The 19,045-nt window shown below is 67.6% G+C and overlaps 1 protein-coding gene across 1 annotated transcript; it reads left to right on the top strand.

Moving 5' to 3' along the window:
• The first annotated feature begins 114 nt into the window (after positions 1-114).
• On the top strand, positions 115-8,828 carry TRMT61A (tRNA methyltransferase 61A). The gene is made up of 4 exons (XM_081086001.1): positions 115-551; positions 1,018-1,375; positions 3,802-4,068; positions 5,864-8,828. Exons 2-4 carry the CDS (start codon positions 1,045-1,047, stop codon positions 6,121-6,123), a joined length of 858 nt encoding a protein of 285 aa, XP_080942127.1. The 5' UTR covers positions 115-551; positions 1,018-1,044; the 3' UTR covers positions 6,124-8,828.
• Positions 8,829-19,045: the final 10,217 nt, after the last annotated feature.

Raw genomic sequence — 19,045 nt, 5'->3', positions numbered from 1 at the left:
AGCTGCGCGCGGGCGGCACTCCAGCGCGGCCCGCCCTCCCCCGCAGGAGGAACCGGTTCTGAATCAGCCCCGCGGAGGCACGAGGCTGCGGCTTCCCGGCCCTGCCCCTCCCCCGGCCCTGGCTCGGGCCGCTGGCGCCGTCCCCACTGCGTCCAAAGGCAGCCGGTCCCCCAGCTCCCCCTGCGCAGACCCGCCGGCCGCTCCCGCAGCCTGGCTGACCCCGGACCGGCCTTCCGGACGACCCTCCGACTGCCCACGCCCCGTGTCCGCCCGGGGGACAGGGCGGCGGCCGCGGGGCCTCGGGGCGGGGGCGCGGCGCCGGCTGCGGGGACCGTGCGACTCCCGGCCTGTGTCCCACGGGCGAGTGTAAACACAGGAGTCGCACCCAGGGGAAGCCGGCGGCCGGGGCCGGCCACGTGCCCGCGACCCCGCGGCGACGGCCGGGCGCCGTGACGTCATCGGCAGGCGCCGCGAGCCCGGCTGGAGCCGGAAGTGCCGCGGTCGCCGAGCCACGTGCGGACCCTCCCTCAGCCCAGCCGGCGGGGCGTCGGGTGAGCGTCCGCGGGGCCGTGCGCGGGCGGGGGTCGGCCTGGGTCCCGCGCGCCCGTCCGGCTCCGTGGTCCCGCCCAGACCGGTGCCGGGCGGCCCTCGCGTCCCCCGGAGCCCACCCGCCCGCCCCGAGCCCGCCTCTCCCTGTGCTCTGGGGAGGGGTCCGCAGGGTCCAGCCGCCCGCGCTCACCGGGGGGTGGGCGTCCGTTTCCCGCGGAGCGTGGCGAGCGGGTTAGGCCCTGACGTCGTGGGAACCGCGGCCGGGCCTGGCCCGCCTCTCCCTGTGCTCTGGGCGGATGGCCGCCGGCTCACGCCCCCGCCCCAGAGGGGTCCATGTCGGCCAGGGGGTGGGCCGCCCGGGGGACAGTGCGGGGCCTGAGCCAGCCCTCCCGGTGGCCTGGGGCCTGGCGCACCGCGCACGTCCCGCCTCCAGGGCCCGCACGCGCTCACGCCCCTTCCCTCTTCCAGGTCCCTGGCGCCGCCGAGAGCCACACCATGAGCTTCGTGGGCTACGAGGAGCTGATCAAGGAGGGCGACACCGCCATCCTGTCGCTGGGCCACGGGGCGATGGTGGCGGTGAGCGTGCAGCGCGGGGCGCAGACCCAGACGCGGCACGGCGTCCTGCGGCACTCGGTGGACCTCATCGGCCGCCCCTTCGGCTCCAAGGTGACCTGCGGCCGCGGCGGCTGGGTGTACGTGCTGCATCCCACGCCCGAGCTCTGGACCCTGAACTTGCCGCACCGCACCCAGATCCTCTACTCCACCGACATCGCCCTGCTCACCATGATGCTGGACCTGCGGCCAGGCTCTGTGGTCTGTGAGTCCGGTGAGTGCATGTGCATCGCGCCGCCTCAGAAATGGCCCGTGGTGGGGTCAGACAGGGCCGCTGCGCCCTCCTGAAGGCACACTGGCTCCTTGACCTCTGCTTTTAGAAAACCTATTTTTATTGACTTCAGAGAGGGAGGGAGAGGGAGAGAAACATCCATGATGAGAGAGAATCATGGATCGGCTGCCTTCTGCACGCCCCCAAACTGGGGATGGAGCCCACAAGCCAGGCATGTGCCCTGACCGGGAATCGAACCATGACCTCTGGTTCATAGGTCAACACTCAACCACTGAGCTACACGAGCCGGGCTTGACTTCTTTTTTAAACAGGACCTTTCGGGGGGGCTGCCTGCAGGGAGTGAGGGCAGAAGCAGGGAGGTTGGTCAGGAGGCTGGTGCTGTACTGAGTGGGAGTTGAGGGGACTAGAGCAGGCATGGGGGGGAGGGGGCAGGAAGGGTCCTGCCTGTCTTGCTGCAGCGGGGCCACAGTGCCCCCTTGGTGCTGGCCAAGGTACTGACTGCCATTCCCTAACCCTGTGCTGGCAGAGGGCAGAGGGGGGCTGGCCCAGCAGTCCGCGGCTGCTGCATGTGGAGGGTGGCCAGGGCTACTGGGAGATGCTGTGGCAGGTGGGGAGCCTGCCCCAGGCACAGTTCCCAGGGCATCATGGACCTGAGCCCAGGAGCCGGGTGCAGGCACAGTGCCTGAGGCCAGCTGTTCTCAGGCCTTTCACACACAGACACGCCCAGGGGCGCTGGACCAGCCTGGGGCGGAGACTGAAGCCTGTAGCCTGGCAGCGGACCGCCCGGGGCCGTAGGTTTCTAGTAGGCTCCGTATGGGCTGGGACACTAGGTCGCGGGTCATGAGGAGGCCCTGCTGCCCCTGCTGCCAGCTTGCTGAGGGCCTCCGGCCATCCTGCTCCTCTCTGGGCCTCGGTTTCTCCGCATGGACAGTTGGATGTTCCCTGTTGAGCAGCCAAACGTGTTGAAATAGGCAGGGGCTAGGCTCTGGTTCAGAGGGGGGGGCTGGGCAGAGGCAGCGCCCAGCACGAGGCACTGGGGTGCCGTGGCAGGCGAGCAGCAGGACCCGCTGCTCTCAGGGAAGAAGGGCCGGCCAGTGGGCCGCTCTGGGCTCCTCTGGTGTCTGGCTCCCCTTCTAGGACCTGGAGGCACAGCCATGGACCAGGCAGACCCGGGTCCTGCCCCTCGGCGGCACCACTGCGGTGCGTGGATTGCTTGAGCTTGTAAGGCAGGGCTGCGTGTTTGAGGGTCACTCGGGGGTGCCTCCAGGCAGCGGTCAGACAGGACCTCTGCAGCAGGGACATTGAGTTGGAGAGTGTCACCCCAGGGGAGAGCAAGCAGGGGCCCCCAGTGAGAGGCAGCACAGAGACCAGCCTGGCAGGAGCAAGAACCGAGGGAGGGTTACGGGGGGAGGGGAGGGGCACACACAGCGTCAGGAGGAGTTGACTCTACCCTGCGTGGAAGGGGTGCGCGGCCAGTTTGTGCCGAGTCACCCCAGCCCCACTGGGGGTGCTGGGGCGATTGCAGGCAGCCAGGCTGGTGGCTGTCACTGAGCCAGGAGGGATGTGCCCCCGGCTCGGTGGGCAGGTGGGGACAGGACCAGCAGTGGGTCTGGGAGAGACGTGACAGGCGGGGCAGGCAGGCGAGGCAGGCGTTCCAGGTGTTCCAGGTGGATCCATGTGGGTGGGGGAGGGGAGAGTCAGTGGGTGTGGTCGGCTGGGTTGTGGAAGGCTTGGCAGGGAGCCGACTTGGCGTGGGATCGGGTCCAGCTTTGCACCATGAGTGCCAGGCGTGGTTTGGGTGTAGCTGGGAGGTGGCTGGCGAGTGTGCGGGAGACGCTAGGTGCTAGGTCAGAGTCGGGTGCAGGGCCATGCTTGGGGCGTTGTCATCAAGTAGGTGGCACCTGCACCCAGGGACAAGGGGGGGTCAGCGGGCGAGGGATACAGGCCAGCTGGCGCTGCAGGGTAGGAGGTGTGGCGGCGCACGGTGGGGAGGGGAGCTTGTGGGGAGTCGGTATCAGGGACTCAGGGGCAACAAGGGGCGGGCAGAGGAGCTTGGGTGGAAGGACGGACCCACGCGGTGAGCCCAGAGCTCCAGGAACCGGGACCAGCCACACGTGGAAGGCGATGGGACAGAGCCAGGCTGCTCTGTCTGCTCTGCCCCAGCCCCTCCCAACACGCTGTCCCCAGGGCCGGGCAGTGGGTTTGCTCCTGCCCCGGGACCGGGCAGGGCAGGCATCTGCTGACCCCTCCCCCAGCCGGAGTCAGAGGGCAGCCAGGACTGACAGGCAGCTCACGAGGGATGCCCACTGGTACCCCGGGCCAGCTGACCTTGGGGGTCCTCTGTGGGTCTCTTGGGGTGGTTTCCTGGGTGGACCCGGCCGTCCCCCCTGACACCGTCCTGTCCCCAGGCACGGGCAGCGGCTCTGTGTCCCACGCCATCATCCGCACCGTGGCGCCCACGGGCCACCTGCACACGGTGGAGTTCCACCAGCAGCGGGCGGAGAAGGCGCGGGAGGAGTTCCGGGAGCACCGCCTGAGCCGCTGGGTGACGGTGCGCAACCAGGACGTGTGCCGCAGCGGCTTCGGCGTGAGCCACGTGGCAGACGCCGTCTTCCTGGACATCCCGTCGCCGTGGGAGGCCGTGGGCCACGCCTGGGACGCCCTCAAGGCTGAAGGTGCGTGGGGTGCTGGGAGGGGTGCGCCCTGGGGGCTTGGCTCTGGGCCCAGAGCGGTCAGGAGTCACCAGGCCACACGGCAGGGGCGGGATGGCCTCAGGGAGGTCTGGCGGGCGGGTGAGGGGTGCAAGAGTCAGCCTGGGTGCCCACCCGAGGAGGGGGTGCCTCGGCCCCTGGGGAGTGTGGCAGCCCTGCCTGAGGGGGGACCTGCACCACGGGTGTGCTGGGGGTCGGAGGTCAGCCCCTGACCCCAGCGGTTCCCCGCAGAGTCGGAGTTGCCCCTCCCCCCAGCCAGCAGCCAGGCATCTGGTCCCTTTTAGGGAAGAAGCTGGCGCGGAGGCGGAAGTGGGCTCCTGGCCAGGGAGGCGCTGGCTGGGCCCTGGGTTTTCCCTTTTCTGGAGACGGAGCGGCTGGGGCAGCAGCCCCTTCCCTCCCACCGCTGAGCTGGAGCTGCAGGGAGGGCTGCTCCTTGGAAAGCAAGGCCCGCAGCAGGGCGGTGGCCCCCCCCCAGTGATGTGGCGGCCCCCATGGCAGGGCGGTGGCCCCCATGGCAGGGTGGTAGCAGTGGCCCCCGCCCGCTGGCTCAGGCTCGCCTTGGACTCCAGGTTCCTGGTTGCTGCCCAGGTGGCCTGGGGCGGGGAGTGGGACAGCCCTGGCTCCCCCTGGCTCCGCCCTCCCGCTTTGCGCCCGCTCTGTCCACCCCACTCCAGGGCACCTGGGGGTCCAGGCCCCAGTCTGGGGAGGCCGGAGCCGGCTGCCCAGCCGTGGCCTCCTTGCTGCCGAGACTCCTGGCAGCGGCTGGAGCCACGCCATCTGCTGTTCCCTCTGCTCCTCAGGCCCCTTCTGGGCTCTTTGTTCTCTGCTGTTTGTTCTGGACCCAGAGGCTCTCTGGCCTTTTTCTGGGCTCACCTGCCACTGGGAGCCTGGCCCGGCCACGGGTGGTCCCCACTCTCCAGGCCCCGGGCCTTGTGGGGCCTGTTTCCCTGGCAGTGAACACAGGGGTAGGGTCTCCTCTTGGTGGTGGTACTGCAGCCCAGATGGAGACAAGTTTCCTGGGTGCGGGTATGGTGGGTGACCAGGCCGCACAGGCAATCCAAGACTTGCCCGGGCCACACCCCTCCTCCCACCCTGGCTTCCAGAACCTTCTCCGCAGGACTGGGACCGGGCAGGCTGAGGGGCACTGCAGGCAGCCCCAGAGGGAGGCAGAAAGAGGCTTTTACTCCCACCCCCCAACCTCCACCTCCACCCCCACCCCCTCATCCTCAGCTTCTTGCCCTACGCAGAGGAGGTGCCTCCAGTTCCTGGGAGCTGGGACAGCCTCTGGCTTCCTGGGACCCAGTGCCTCACCCGCTAGGGCGGTGTGGTTAGGGCTGTAAGGTTAGGGCTGTAAGATTAGAGCTGTGTGGTTAGGGATGTATGATTAGGGATGTCTGTTTAGGGCTGTAAGGTTAGAGCTGTGTGGTTAGGGCTGCATGGTTAAGGCCATCTGGTTAGAGCTGTTCTGGGCCAAATGAGCTGGCAGCTGGGATGCCAAGGCTCTACCTAACTCCCTACCCAGCCTTTGCCCTGGCCCCTGACCTCAGCTCTTTATGGCCTGATCACATGGCCAGCCTCAGACCCCATGGCAGGGTCTGGGCACCCACCCTCCTGGCTCACACTGGGGTTTCTTGATCAGCACCCATTCCCGGGAGACAGGGAGGGGGGGGTGCGGGCGGGGAATGGCCTGCCCTGCAGTCCCAGCCACTGACACCGGCCTGGGGGGCTCCCTGCCCTCTGACACGTGTCCTCCCCGCAGGTGGGCGCTTCTGCTCCTTCTCTCCGTGCATCGAGCAGGTGCAGCGCACGTGCCAGGCGCTGGCAGCCCGCGGCTTCTCGGAGCTGAGCACCGTGGAGGTGCTGCCGCAGGTGTACAGCGTGCGCACCGTCAGCCTGCCCCCGCCCGACCTGGGCGCCGCCCCCGGCCCTGACGCCGGCCCCTTCCGCAGCGGCGCACCCATGAAGGAGGCCGTGGGCCACACTGGCTACCTGACCTTCGCCACCAAGACCCCGGACTAGCGGGCTGCCCACCAGGAGGCCGAGGAGTGGGTGGCCTGGGCCAGCAGGGAGGCTCGCGCTGCGGCCGCCTTATATGGCCGGGTGCCTGCTGGGCCTGTTTAGACAGATGGTGGGGTGGGGCCTCCTCGGGGCCCTGGGGGAGGGGGGCCTCCACCCAGCCCAGTGTCCCTGTCCAGCTGCTGCTCTTTGCCTCTCGAAGCCCCACAGCCACGGGCTCCTCTGGGTCTGAGCCCAGGGATGAGGTGGGGGCCCCAGGCAGGGAAGGAGGTGGGGGAGCAGAGGCTGAAGGGGGGCAGGAAGCACCCGCCCTGATGCTTCCTGTCGCCTGGTGCAGTGGACCCCCGGCCCCCGAGGCCCAGCTCCCATGAACCCTCCCCTGGACCCTGCCCACCCTCCCCAGCGCTGGTGGGCCAGCCTGGCCCAGCCGCTAGGGAGAGGCGGCCCCGCCTTGTTCCGTTGTTTGCTGCACACCCTGTCCGTCTGTCCCAGGAACAGCCCCGCCTGCCTCCTCTGCCTGCTGGGAGCTGCCTTCTGCCCCGGCACACATGGCCTCCATCACCTAGGGGCCGGGGTGGGTGTCTGCCCACCAGCCAGGCTTGGAACCGTAGGAGCCCCTGTTGCTCAACCCCAGGATGGAGGGCAGGACACCAGGGCCAGGGCCCATGTCACCTGCCTGACCTGGCCTCCAGCTCTGGGTGTGGCTGGCATCCCTGCCCCTGCACACGGGCCTGGCGTCTGCCCCAGCCCCGGGACCATGCGCACAGCCCGCCTGGTGGAGAATAAACACGCGCCCTGCCCTGCACACTGACTGGGTCCTGTGTCCTGGAGGCCGGAGCCCGTCCCCCACACCAGCGCCCAGGCCGGACCTCCGCACGCAGCCCATCCGCCCTGATGCTTCCTGTCGCATAGCAGGCACCACAGGGCCCTGGACGACTGGGACAAAGGACGAGTGTGTGGCCACCCCCACCGGCTGCAAAAAGGGCCACTTGTCCCCAGGACCAGAGGGGGAGGAGGGAGGAGAGAGCATGTCCAACTGTGTCCCAGAGCTCTGACCCCTCCCCCAGGCTCCCCTGCCTCTCACTCAGAGATGCTTTGGTGTCTCATGCTCCCTGAAGGGCCCCCGAGACCTGCCATCTGACCTGAGGCCATCCCCAGGTTTTGTGGGTCCTTAGCGCCAGGGGGACCTGCAGGAGGAGGAGTTTCCTAGTGTCTGTCCGGAGGCTGGTGGCTTCCCCGATACCACATGCTGTGCAGTCTCTGGGAGACCTTTGTCCCCTCGGGGTCCTTGGAACCAGCACCCTTTCCCAGGGGCTTAGCCCGTGTCCAGGACCTGCCCTGACCTCAGACCTGATGCCCAGCTGGGGGCTGGCTGTGGGGCCAGCACCCGGGGCCTGCCGCTGGGCTCCAGCCCTCAGCTCCGGGCCGACTCCTGTGCACCTGCAAGGCTCTCGGGGGCCTTCTCGGGCCTCCCCTCCCGCCCTGAGCAGGAGCGTTCTGCTCAGCCGCCCCCCACTTCCCCGCATCCCGTGCTGTGCTACGTGGTCACCCCAGGGCCCGGGAGTGACCAACTGTCAGGTCAGGGGCGGTCACCTTGAGTCAGCAGCATGGGGCTGGTCACACGGCGAGGGTTCATCCCGTAACTCCACTCTCCGCCCAGGCACTGCGTGGCCCTGCTTTTCCTTGGAAATTTCTGCACTGCCCCACCCGGCGGAGTGGCCCAGCGCCACACCCAGCTCCCTCCGCTGCCCTTGAGGCTCAGACCGCCCCCAGGGCCCGGGCAGGATCCCACCCTCAGGCCAGAGTCAGAGTCTACCTGCAGGGACACCAGCTCCCACCGCCTTCCCCAGGAAGCCCCACCCAGGCTGGCCCTCAGCCCCTGCCCCTGCTGCACTGCTCTCTCCTGCCTGTCCTCCAGGCCATACCTGCTCTCCTGCCCACTGCACAGGGAGAAACTGAGGCACAGAGGAGATTGGACTCACTGGGCTCCAGGCCCCGCCCACCAGGCCTCCCATATCACACACTCCTGCCCTGTGAGGTGCCCCGGGCTTTGACCACGGACAGAGGGAGAGGTTTCTGCTGGATTCCCGGAGACTCAGAGTCCTTGGCAGCCAGGCGGGTCTGGGGGCTGCTGGAAATTGGAGTGGGGGGAGCAGGAGGCCCTCCCAGGAAGGTGTGAGATGGGATCCTCAGGCAGGTCACCCATTGGGCCCAGGCAGTTGGGAGAAGTGCATGCTGGGAGCAGAGCAAGGGCAGGGGCTAGGCCTGTGCTGGCAGGGGGGTGGGAACACTCAGGTGGGCCTCACGAGGAGGCAGCCAGACCCCACTCCGCCCTCGGCATGCCTGCGTGGTCACACCCGCCCTCTGGCACGACATGATGGCGCTGGGAGATTATTCCATCCATGTGGGCTCAGCTTGTGCTCGGGGAACCTCTCTGATCATTATCCCTGGTGGGGCTCGGCTGCCACCGCCGGGAAGCCCCCATTCTCTGTCAAATTCCAAGGCCAGAATCTTGGGGCTCCTTCTGGGTCTGATAATAACTTTTGTCCTTTGAGGCACTCGGGTAGCTCTTGCGTCAGGGGTGTTTGAATAGTTCATCGGGAAACCGGGAGAGAAGATTGGACGAGGAGGCTTTTCTGGCAAATGCAGGTCATCTGGTCACTGTGCTTATAGTCAATTGCATAATAAAACCCAAAACTGAAAACCTTTGACTGGGCATGGGCTGATGGCTCTTCAGTTGACCTCCATACCTTTCAGGGCAGGTGTATCAGTTAGCTGTCACCACAGATGTGCTGCATAACAAATATCCCCCCCCTCCAGAAAACTAGCTCAGAGGCCTGAAGAAGCCATCAGTTCCTCCCAGATCTGTGGCCTGGCTGCTCTTGGCCAACCTCAGCCAGGCCCGAGTGGGGGCTGAGCTGACTGGAGGCCCCTCCTCCAGGCCTGGGCCTGGCCTGTGCACGCTGGTCTGTCCACATCTCAGCTATTAAGGACAAGTCGGGTCATGGGGCACTTTTCAAGCCTCTGGTATGTGGCCTAACCTCAAGTCAGGCATGAGAGAGACCTGAGGTTGTAGGGAGAAGCTGCGTGGCCACAGCACAGGGTGGGTGTCAGCAGGGCCTTCCCTGCCCAGCAGGCACCATGCACAGCGGGTCGTCAGCAAGCAGGTAAGGGCCTGCCGGGCCTCGCCAGCCCTGCCATCCTCCCCACACTGCATCTGTGCCCAGCCGAGGGCATTTCAAAGTCAGGCTGCCTGCAGGCGTGGCATCAGCGGGAGGGAGTTATTCTGTTCCCACCAGGCCCAGAATAGCTCAGAATTGGGTCACGCTAACTGAGCACCCGGTCACAGCCTCCAGCCTTGTCAGTAATCCGCCTTCTCCCGGCATCTGTCCCTGTAGAGAGGGGCAGGCCGGTGTGGGCACGCTGTTAGAAGGTGGGGACCAGGAGGGGTGTGTGGTGGCTGCCCTCGTCCCTCCTCCCGTCTCCCATGTCCTTTGCTCTCCCTGCCCCCGCCTAACAGGGACCCCCATCCTCCTGCCCACCCGGCCACTGCCCTACTTCCCACAACCCATCAGCCCCCACGCACAGGCCCGGCGGCGTGACAGCTCCAGGCTCGCTTGGCACCACAGTGCCCCTCACAGGTGAGGCCCCGGGTCTGGCTCAGCGGGAAGGGGGAGCCCTCCTGGCCTCCCTGCTGACCTTGACCTTGACCTGACCTTCTGAGTAGGTCACTGCCTCTAACGCTCCTTTGACTCCCTCCTGGGTGCTCCTCCCTTTGAAGGCAGCTGAAGGCGATGGTGGGCAGTGCCCCCCCCCCACCTCTGAGATCCCAGGCTCATCTCCCCCCACACTCAGGACCTGATCCTGCTCCGTGGCTGCCTCTCACCTGGGAGTGTAGCCCCGCCCCCCACAAAGCTTCCCGATGTGCCAGCCCAGCAGTTGGCACAGGCAGACTCTCTCCATCCCTGCCTTGGGCCCCTCCCAACTGGCCCCGCACAGCTAGCAGATGACACCACTGCCCTGGGACACAGTGGAGCCAGGTGCTCACCTCTGCGCTCGGACATGTGCTCTGGGGGAGAAGAAATGCTGCTGGCCTTTCTGACAGGATCCAAAGCTCAGCACCTCCCATCTCCATGGCAACGTCCCGGGCATCCGCCCGCACAGACTGCACGCTGCTCTTCCCCGGACTCCCTGGGGCCAAAAGCCCCCGGATGTGAGCCTGGCTGGGCGCTTGCCCTGCTCGGGGCTCTGGGTACCTGGAGTGACAGGACTGCTCACCTGCAGGCTTTTCTCCCAGGGACCCGAGCTGTGCCCAACGTGGTCCCTGGCCAGCAGCACCGCCTCTCCAGGGGGCTAGATCAGAGGCACCGTTGGGGGTCCCCCCAGACCTCCAAGTCAGAAGGCGCGTTTTAGATGGTCCCCCAGGTGATTTGAACATAAAGGTGTGAGGAGCACCCCTTTGCCACTACGGAGCCCAGAGCCCAGCCTGCTGCCTGTGGTCAAGCGTGGGCAGACCTCCCTGTGTCCCATCTCACCCCTGTGTCCCATCTCACCCCGCCTCCTCCCGCCTGGGTGGGGCGGCCTGAGAGGCCGAGGGGGGTGATGTCACCTGGGTACGCTGCCACCAAGTGGCACCTTAGGGTGCCAAGCCCATTCTTGCAACAGTACAGTAATACCTCCTACCCAGACACACAGTCTCTGCCACATGCGTCCTGGGCACTGGTTTTGGCTCTTTACAGACCCAGACGAGGCTCTGTTCCCGGGACAAACCCACTCCCAAGCCTTCGCCACAGGCGCCTGCATGACGTGCTGTGGGCTGGGTTGCTCCGTAGAAATGGCGGCTCCTGGCCCCACCGGCCCTGGACAAGGGTGGGGCCCGGCGGTCACTGCCGGGCAATAGGAGTTTCAAACTTCCCTTCCTTTGAGCTCTTTTAGTATATGTGCTGCCGAAGTGAGCACTCTTTGAGCTCTTTTTAAAAAATTCATTTCAGAGAGGAAGGGAGAGGGAGAGAGAGAAACATCAAAGATGAGAATCATCCACTGATCGGCTGCCTCCCGCCTGCCCCCCACTGGGGATCGGGATCGAGCAGCTCGGTACAACTCCACGGAAGCTTCTGGCACCATCGACCTCGCTCTTTTCGAGACTGTGCTGTTGTCCATTAGAACTCAACTCCCGCTCAGTGCGGTGGGATGTGTGTGTGTGGAATCCCCTCCCTCCCGGTCGCTGTGTCTCCCAGGCAACACCTGGCGGAGGCCCAGGACCCAGCGGGCGAGCCCGGGTGGGAGCAGTGCTGCACGGACCTTGTTGGGTCCTGATTTGAACAAACAAGATGTTTTATTTTTATTTTAAATATATTTGTATTGATTTCAGAGAGGAAGGGAGGGGGGAGGGAGAGAGAAACATCAGTGATAGAGAATCACTGATCGGCTGTGTCCTGCACGCCCCACTCGGGGTGGAGCCCACAACCCAGGCATGTGCCCCAACTGGGAATTGAACCCTGACCTCCTGGTTCATAGGTCGCCGCCGATCAACCACTGAGTCACAGGGCTGTTGGTTATTTTAAAGGAAAAATGCCCCAGGCTGCTTCGACCCTGAGTTGTCCCAGGCTCTGGGCAGGGAAAGAAGTCAGAGGTCTCTACCCTGGCCCCTGGCTCACCTCCAGCCGCTAGTCTCCCCTCAGGTCAGGGCCAGGGGTGTCTCTGGTTCTGGGGGGGGGGACGACAGCAGGTTCTGAGAGAGGCTGGGGGCCCGCGGGTGCTGGGGGGCAGGGGCTCCTTGGGCATCTGTGGGTTGAGGAGGGGCCCCCGGGTGTCCCCAGATCGCAGGGCCCCTCGCCTCCAGCCCCAGAGGCGGCCCCTCTCTGGCCTCTCCACCTCCAGACACCCCCCTCTTGTCTTTGCAAACGCTTCCTGCAGCCCTGCCCCTGCCCTGCCGCCAGCGCCCCCAGAAAACTCGGAGGACATCTGGCTGCGGTTCCACCGACCCCGGAGGCCCGCCGTCCAGGGCCGCCCGGGCTGCTGTCGCTGCTGCCGAGAAAGGGCATGCCAGCCGCGGGAGGAGGGGCCGGCGGGCCGGGCGGGACGCAGACGCGTGACGGCGAGAGCAGCGCCCACCAGCCGCGGCGCCTGGGTCCGCGGTCCCGGCTGCGGGGGCGGCGCTGCCAGGAATGCGGGGGGCGGGGCGGGCGCCGAGGAGCTGGTTGCTAAGCTACCGGCACAATGGACACGCTGGGCTCCCGGCAACGCGGGGGACAATCTGGGGGCGGGGGGGGGGTCCCGGCCATCCCTTCCCCCAGCTCGCAGCCTCCGCCCCGCGCCCGCCTCTGACCCAGCTGCCTGCAGTCCGCGTGCAGGGCTTTCCCCGGGGCCTGGCGGATCGGAGGCTGCGGAGCCCCAGCCCTCGCCGCCGCCCCGGGCTCTGCGGGCACCCCCCCCCCCCAGTCACCAGGCCTCGCCCTCCCCGTGCCCCTCCAGCCCTGCCGAGGGCCCCTCCACTGGGGCGTCCACAGCCCCTAGCACCCCCACAACCTGGGCGGCAGACAGCCCAGCGTGTCCCTGGGGCCAGGCCTCTGCTGGGGGCAGGCGGCCTTCCCTGTTCAGCGGGAATGGTCAGGGGCAGGAAAATCGAGGATTTGAAACTAATAAGAACCAGGAACGCTGCTCCGCTAAGCATGGTGGTTCGGTTCTGACCGGAAAGCACCCCCAGCCTCGCCAGAGCTGTGCGCCCTGGGGCCGGCGCTCACGTGGGAGTGGGGCCCATGCCCCTCGGCTTGTGGGGGGCAGAGCAGATGTGCGGGGGACCGGCTGCTCTCCCTGCTGCCGGCAGGATTGGAATCAGCGCTCATGTAGCAGTCAACCCTGTCTCCGCTGAATTAGCTCAAGTCGTGACAGGTGGCCCGGACCCCTCGGTTGTCTGGTTACAAAATCAGGAAAGCAGCACCCCCCCCGCCCCCCGTGGCTTTGAGCAGAAAACTTGTCCTCTCTGAGCCTCAGCCCCCCATCCCCTGCGGAATGGGGTACCCCCAGGAGCTCCCCAGCTGGGCTTGTGGGGGTTTCCTTGGGAGCTGCATGGGGAGGTGCCGAGGGCCGCCCAGGCCTGCAGCCCCTCACCCCACCACATGCACAGACAATGCACAGATGCACATGCCAGGAGTCCCGGGACCCAGGGCGGCCCTGGCTTCAGCAGCTGAGGACAAGGAACACCCCAGAACCCCTGTCGGTGATGGAGCCCACCCCAGGCCAGGGGACAGCTGTCTGCCCCTCCCTAGGTGGTCCCCAGGCACCCCAGGCTCCCCTTCCCCTTCCTGTAGCCGCTGTCCCTGTCCTGGGGATCAGACAGCTGGACACAGAGGCCCCCACTGGGCTGAGACCCCATGGATCTGGGGTGGGGCCCGCCCCTCAGCAGGCACCGGCACTCACTGGGAGCAAAGCCAGGGAGGGGGCTGCTCCATCCCTCCCCTCCCCCACTGCACCCCCTTCCCCCCACTGCAAGGCGAAGGCCGAACTGGGGCCCCTGGGCCCCTCCTGGGCTGAGCGCTGAGGACAAAGAGGCAGCTGCCGGAGGGCGGGGGGCGGGGGGGGGGGCGGGCAGCCTTTGTGCACCCAGCGGCGGGGTGACCTCATCACGCCGGAGAAGGACCCTTTCTTCCCAAAGGCAGCGGCCGCTGGGAATCCGCCTGGGACAAAGCCTCCGCCAGGCAGAGGACCAGCAAGTGGCCGGCCCCCCTCCCAGCATAAATTAGGGGGGGCTGAGGGCTGCTTGGGGGCAGGGCGGGCGGCTGCAGCTGGCGCCTGGGGGCACACACATTCACACCCGCGTGTGCACACAAGGGTCAACCCCACCGCCCACTCCCACGGTGCCGGCCGCTCCCCTCCCAGCCTCACTCCCTCATTCTTCCCACAGAGGGGGGCGCACGGAGCATGGTGGATGAGGAGGGATGGCGGCTCCAGGCTGGAGGGGAGTGGGGACAGGGGTCACATCGCCCCCAGACTCCCAGGGTGGGGGCTGCTGGGCCACGCCTGCTCCCAGACACCCGCAGTCTGCCCGTGGGGACCGCGGCCAGCAGGAGCCCGGCCTGGGGTGACAGCAGCCTGGCTCCCCGGTGAGGTCAGGAAAACATTTGGTTTTCGAAGCATGGTGTCCGGTGACACCCACCGGGGCCCAGGCTTCCTGTCCGGGTGCTCCACAAAGCGCCCTCACAGCCTGCGGGCCCTCAGCCAGCCCTCAGGGGCCGCCCGGCACCCGCGATGACCCTGCGAGACCCTGCCGGTCGGGGTGGCCAGGGCGGACCTCACAGGTCCCCCAGGGTCCCTCAGGTCCCCGCAAACGCCCCACTTCTCCCCTGGGGGCTTGCTCAGCCACCCGGGCACTGGAGACAGTTGTCCCCATGCCCACCGCTGGGACAGTGGTGGCTGTGGGCCAGGCAGGCTTCCCGCAGGAGTCGGCGGCCAGCTCAGGGCTGGCTCCCAAAGTCAGGCCAGGTGAGCGGTGCTGCCAGCCCCCCCCCCCCGCCCCCCCCAGGGCTGACTGGCTAAGAGGGTGTCAGCGTGTAAAGGGCGCCCTCCCCTGGGCCTTGTCCCCAGTGCTCCCGCCACCCCCTCACCCCGGCTCTGCCCTGACGTGGGGCCTTGGTCTGAGGCCTTGGGTGCGGGTCACAGAGACCTCCGAGGCTTGTGGTCACCCCAGCAGCACAGGGAACCCCAAGATTTCCGGGGCTGGAAACCCGCAGCCCTTTCACCACCACGGGGTCCACAGCCCCCGGAGGACGGGGAGCACAGGGAGCGAACCCACAGGGCGGAGCACCCACCCCCAGTGGTGGGAGAGGAACAGGCTCTGAGGCCGCCCAGCACCCACGGTTAGGGCGGGACCAGGAGGCCAGGGCTTCCAGGGCTCAGGGACGGGCTCAGCCTCCAGAAACCTAAGGCCCTGCACCCGTCCACACATCCCCTCCCCCCTGGCGGGCAGTGAAGGGCGGGGCGGGCGGGCGGGAGTAAGTAGGCCAGTGCTTTGTGCAGCGTTGCTAGGGCCACACCGTCACTGCTCTGCTGGCTTCCTTCTGGGCCTCATTCCCAGGACACCTCGCAGCCGCCAGGCAGCCCTGCCAGCCCCCAGCCCCCAGCCCTCCACCACCGGGCCCCTTGCCCATCCACAGGCCAGTAGGGTGCCCTAGCAGAGTATGCGTGTCCCGCATTGTCACACACACACATATGCACACACTACATATATGCACATTTCAAACACACGCACACGGCACTCATATGCACACAGCACACTTGTGTGTGCATTCACACACGTACATGGAACACACATGTATGCACACAGCATACATGCACAGCCATACGAGGTGCTGGGTGAAGCTGCAGGAGCCACTGCATGGCAAGTCCCCAGGGCTTGGTGTTGGCCCCAGGGAGGGCGAGGCGGGAGGGCGGGCCCGGGCTGAGCTGAGCGGGGCGCCCAGAGCTTGCAGCCTGGAGCTGGGCCTCTGAGGCCTTGCAAGGCCCCGCCTGGCATCTGCTTGCTGACTGAAAGGGCAGGCTCTGCTGGGCTAGGATTTCGGGGACACACTGGCCTGAAGGGAAGACATAAGGGGCTCCTTGGGAGGAGGTGCGGCCCACTGGCTCCTTTCCACACAGTGGCCGCCACCCCCAGGGCTCCGTGGGCACCTCATTGGACTCTCAACCCCAATGCAAAGCAGGTGCCACTGCCCACGTCACAGATGGTGGCCTGGCTCCTGTCCTCAATGACGTCAACGGGAGGATCTGGGCCTCAGGGAGGAGCTGACCCAGGACCCTGCTTGGGGCAGGCGGGCAGTGAGCCAGGAGTTCCTGGGAGGCACCCTGGAGAGGGGCCAGGAGGGTGGGGGTGGGGCTGGGGCTGATTCTTGGGGAAGAAACCGGGACCCCCTCCCAGCGTGACAGCTGGGCCTCTTGGTCCCTGCCGCAGCCTCTCCGTGTGACAACAGTGCTGGCCTGGGCCCCGAGCCCCTGGGTCTGTGCGGGCGCTGGTCCCTGACAGCCGGTGGCCCCATGTTCTCTCCGCTGGCTGCAGGGGCTGTGGCCCGAGGGCGTCCGTCGGGAAGAAGCACTGTTGTCTGCTGGGATCCAGGCCCCTGAGAAAGGCCCTGAGCTCCTAGCAACAGGGACGCTTCAGCATAAAGGCTGTCGCCAGGGGCCTCTGGGGGCTCCGGGCAGGAGCGGTCCCACGGCACAGCTTGCCTTTGGCCCCGCAGCCACCCAGCCCAGCACCCAGGTGACCCGCAGCCCCTGCTGGTGTGAAGCTGGGTGAGGCGCAGGCAGGCCGGGGCACAGCAGAGGGCAGGGGGCTGGAGTGGGGCAGGCAGAGCAGGCGGCGGGGGAGGCGGAGGCCAAGCTGGAGACCGGAGCCAAGCCCCCACCCCACCAGGCCCCAGGAGAGCAAGCGAGGCTACTGGGGTGCCATTACCCCCCCAACCCCCGCTGCTGGGGCGGCAGGGGGCCAGCCTCCAGCGCCGGCCTGACAGCACCAGGTGCTCTCCCCGGAGCCGGCCTGAGCTGCAGACCCCACAGTGCATGCGGGGCCCTGGAGGCTGCTGGGGGGAAACTGGAGCCCAGAAAGGCCTGGGCCGAGGGGGCTCCTTGAGCCCCAGGGGAGGCCAGCTCCCTCCCACCACCCGCAGCAGCCCTTCCTGCCCCGCCCAGCTCGCCCGCTGTCTGGTTCTTCCTTCTCTCCGGCTCCCATGGCTTCCGCCGCCCTCCTGCCCTGGACCCCCCAAAACAGGGCCCGAGTGGGGCCCAGGGGCAGAGAATGGAGGAACCCGCTCGGCTGCGGGGCCTCACAGAGCACAGGGGCCGCCCCCCAGGGCCTGAAGGTTCTGGAATCACGGGGCTGCGGGCAGGCAGCACAGACCCCCCCTTGCTTGCCGCCCTGAGGGCCTGGGGCGCCGTGGGCTGTGCGTGGCGCGCCGGCCTGGGCCCGACCCGGCTCCGCGGGGCGAGTCGGATGCGGTGAGGTCCCCATGCTCCCCCCCCCACCCCACGCCCCGCACTGTGGCGCGTGGGCGCGGCGGGACAGCCCAGCACCAGCTCCACGCTCCGCGCCGGGAGCGCCCGGCCGGCCACCTGTCCACGTGGGCGAGCACAGGTGCCCACCTCCCCCGCAGCGAGCACAGGTGCGCCCACCCGCCCCGCCCCGGCAGCCGCCCAGGAGCACAGCTGCGCGGCCCCGCGGTGCCTGCTCACTCCCTCCGCCGGGAGGCCTGGGCTCCGCGAAGCCGGGCCTCGGGCGCCGCCTGGCGGGCGCAGGGAAACCCAACATGCGGGCGGGGCTCGGGAGGAGGTGCGGACCCGCTAAGGAGACTTCAAGGTCAGGGAGGTGCTGCAGCGGAAGGGCGGGCGGGCGGAGCTGTTTAGGGTCCTCCCTCTTCACCCGGCCTGGCAGGCCCCCCAGGGCAGGTGGAAGTGGGGGTCAGACCAGCTTCTTGGGGTCTCACTGGAGGGACCCCCTGGGTACCCTCTGCAGGCTGCCAGGGCACAGGTCTAGCCCCTGGGCAGGCAGTCGTGGTCAAAGCCACCAGACCAGGTTTGGTGGAGCTACTGTGGGCTGGGCCTGGGGTGGGGGCTCCCCCGGAAGTGCCCGGCCCCAAAGGGTCACTGGTACCTGGCTCTCTGGTCCAGGATGCAATTCTGCATCCCCAGTGGCTTCCCCCACAGCACAGCCCGCCCCCCTGGCCCCCCCAACCTCAGAGGCTTTGCACTGGCCGCTGGTCAGCCTGCACCCTACCCCGCCCACAGGCCCTGACCCACAGGCAACCCCTGGGCCGCGCTGGTCCCAGGACCCCTGCCCTTCCGTTGAGTGGCCTGGTCGGGTGAGGGCGGGAAGATGGAACCTGGGTTCCCAGAGAAAGTAAGGCATGTGGACCCGGGAGCTGAGGGCCACGCAACCCTGCCTGAGCCTTCAGGGTGGGCAGGACCATGAGGCCAGCACCCGCTGCCCAGACCAGACCTCAGGCCTCAGAGCCAGCAGCAAGGGCCTCGCTGCCCCAGGCTCGGGACGGGCCCGGCCTCCGTGCCCCGGTGCCCAGCAGCGTGAGGACTGGCAGCGGGAAATGGCTGGAGGGCGGAAAGGTTCCTGAGACCGCAAAGAGGAGGGAGGCGGTTCGTGTTTGTCAGACCAGGAGCCGGGGCCCTGGCAGCCGGCAGGGCTGAGCGCTGAGGGCAAGCCCCCGCTCGCTTGGAGGACGAGCTGGAGGCCCATCTCCAGCCGGAGTTCCAGGACTCGGGGCAGAGGAGGCTGCGCGCTGCGCTTTAGTTTCCTGTGAAGGGTGTCGGGCGCTGGGCCGCCTAGAAGCGGCCTGAGCTCCGCACTGCCACGCGGGCACGCACGGGGGCTTTCACGCGCCCGAGGCCAGACTGTGCCCCACCGGGTCCTGACCAGCCTTAGGTGCAGTGCCCGTCCTGCCTGCCGTCGGTATTCACGCTCAAGCGCGCGTCCCTTACCGCCTCACGCGTGGCTTCTTCGGGGCAGCAGCGTGATGGCATGTGAACCTGTCCAACGTGCTTCTTTCCACATGTGCGCCCGCGTTTGCGTGGCCGGGGGCTGCCTCGCTCCTCTCCGCTCCCCTGGAGGACAGCAGGCGGCCAGCCCAGAGGACCTGCAGGAAAGGCCAGGACTAGACAAACTTCACTGCTGTCACGTGACGAGTTTTCAACAGACAGACAATTGCTCAGGCAACTGGACGGAGAGGGTCCTCGCTGCGGGGGGTGGGGGGTGGGGGGAAGGGGGGCTGTTAAGGAACCCCGCTGGCGGCGCGTTTCAGAAGCCCTGGGAGGACTCAGGGCCAGAGATGCTCCCGTGGTCTGTGGGCTTGGGGGAGATGCGGGTAAGGCCGGTCTCCCGGGGCGTGGCAGCCCTTCCCCACTCCCCGGTCCTGGTTGTTTACATGGGAAC

The sequence above is a fragment of the Myotis nattereri genome (assembly GCF_964212035.1).
Source record: "Myotis nattereri genome assembly, chromosome: 1".
NCBI classification, from domain to species: domain Eukaryota; kingdom Metazoa; phylum Chordata; class Mammalia; order Chiroptera; family Vespertilionidae; genus Myotis; species Myotis nattereri.
This window is presented reverse-complemented; position numbering and strand designations above follow the sequence as displayed.

Bases quoted from the DNA above. Each gene is read 5' to 3' on its own strand.
- TRMT61A (XM_081086001.1), top strand. From the start codon at position 1,045: ATGAGCTTCGTGGGCTACGAGGAGCTGATCAAGGAGGGCGACACCGCC. The intron at 1,376-3,801 runs GTGAGTGCATGT...TCCTGTCCCCAG, and splicing joins CTCTGTGGTCTGTGAGTCCG to GCACGGGCAGCGGCTCTGTG. The intron at 4,069-5,863 runs GTGCGTGGGGTG...TCCTCCCCGCAG, and splicing joins GGACGCCCTCAAGGCTGAAG to GTGGGCGCTTCTGCTCCTTC.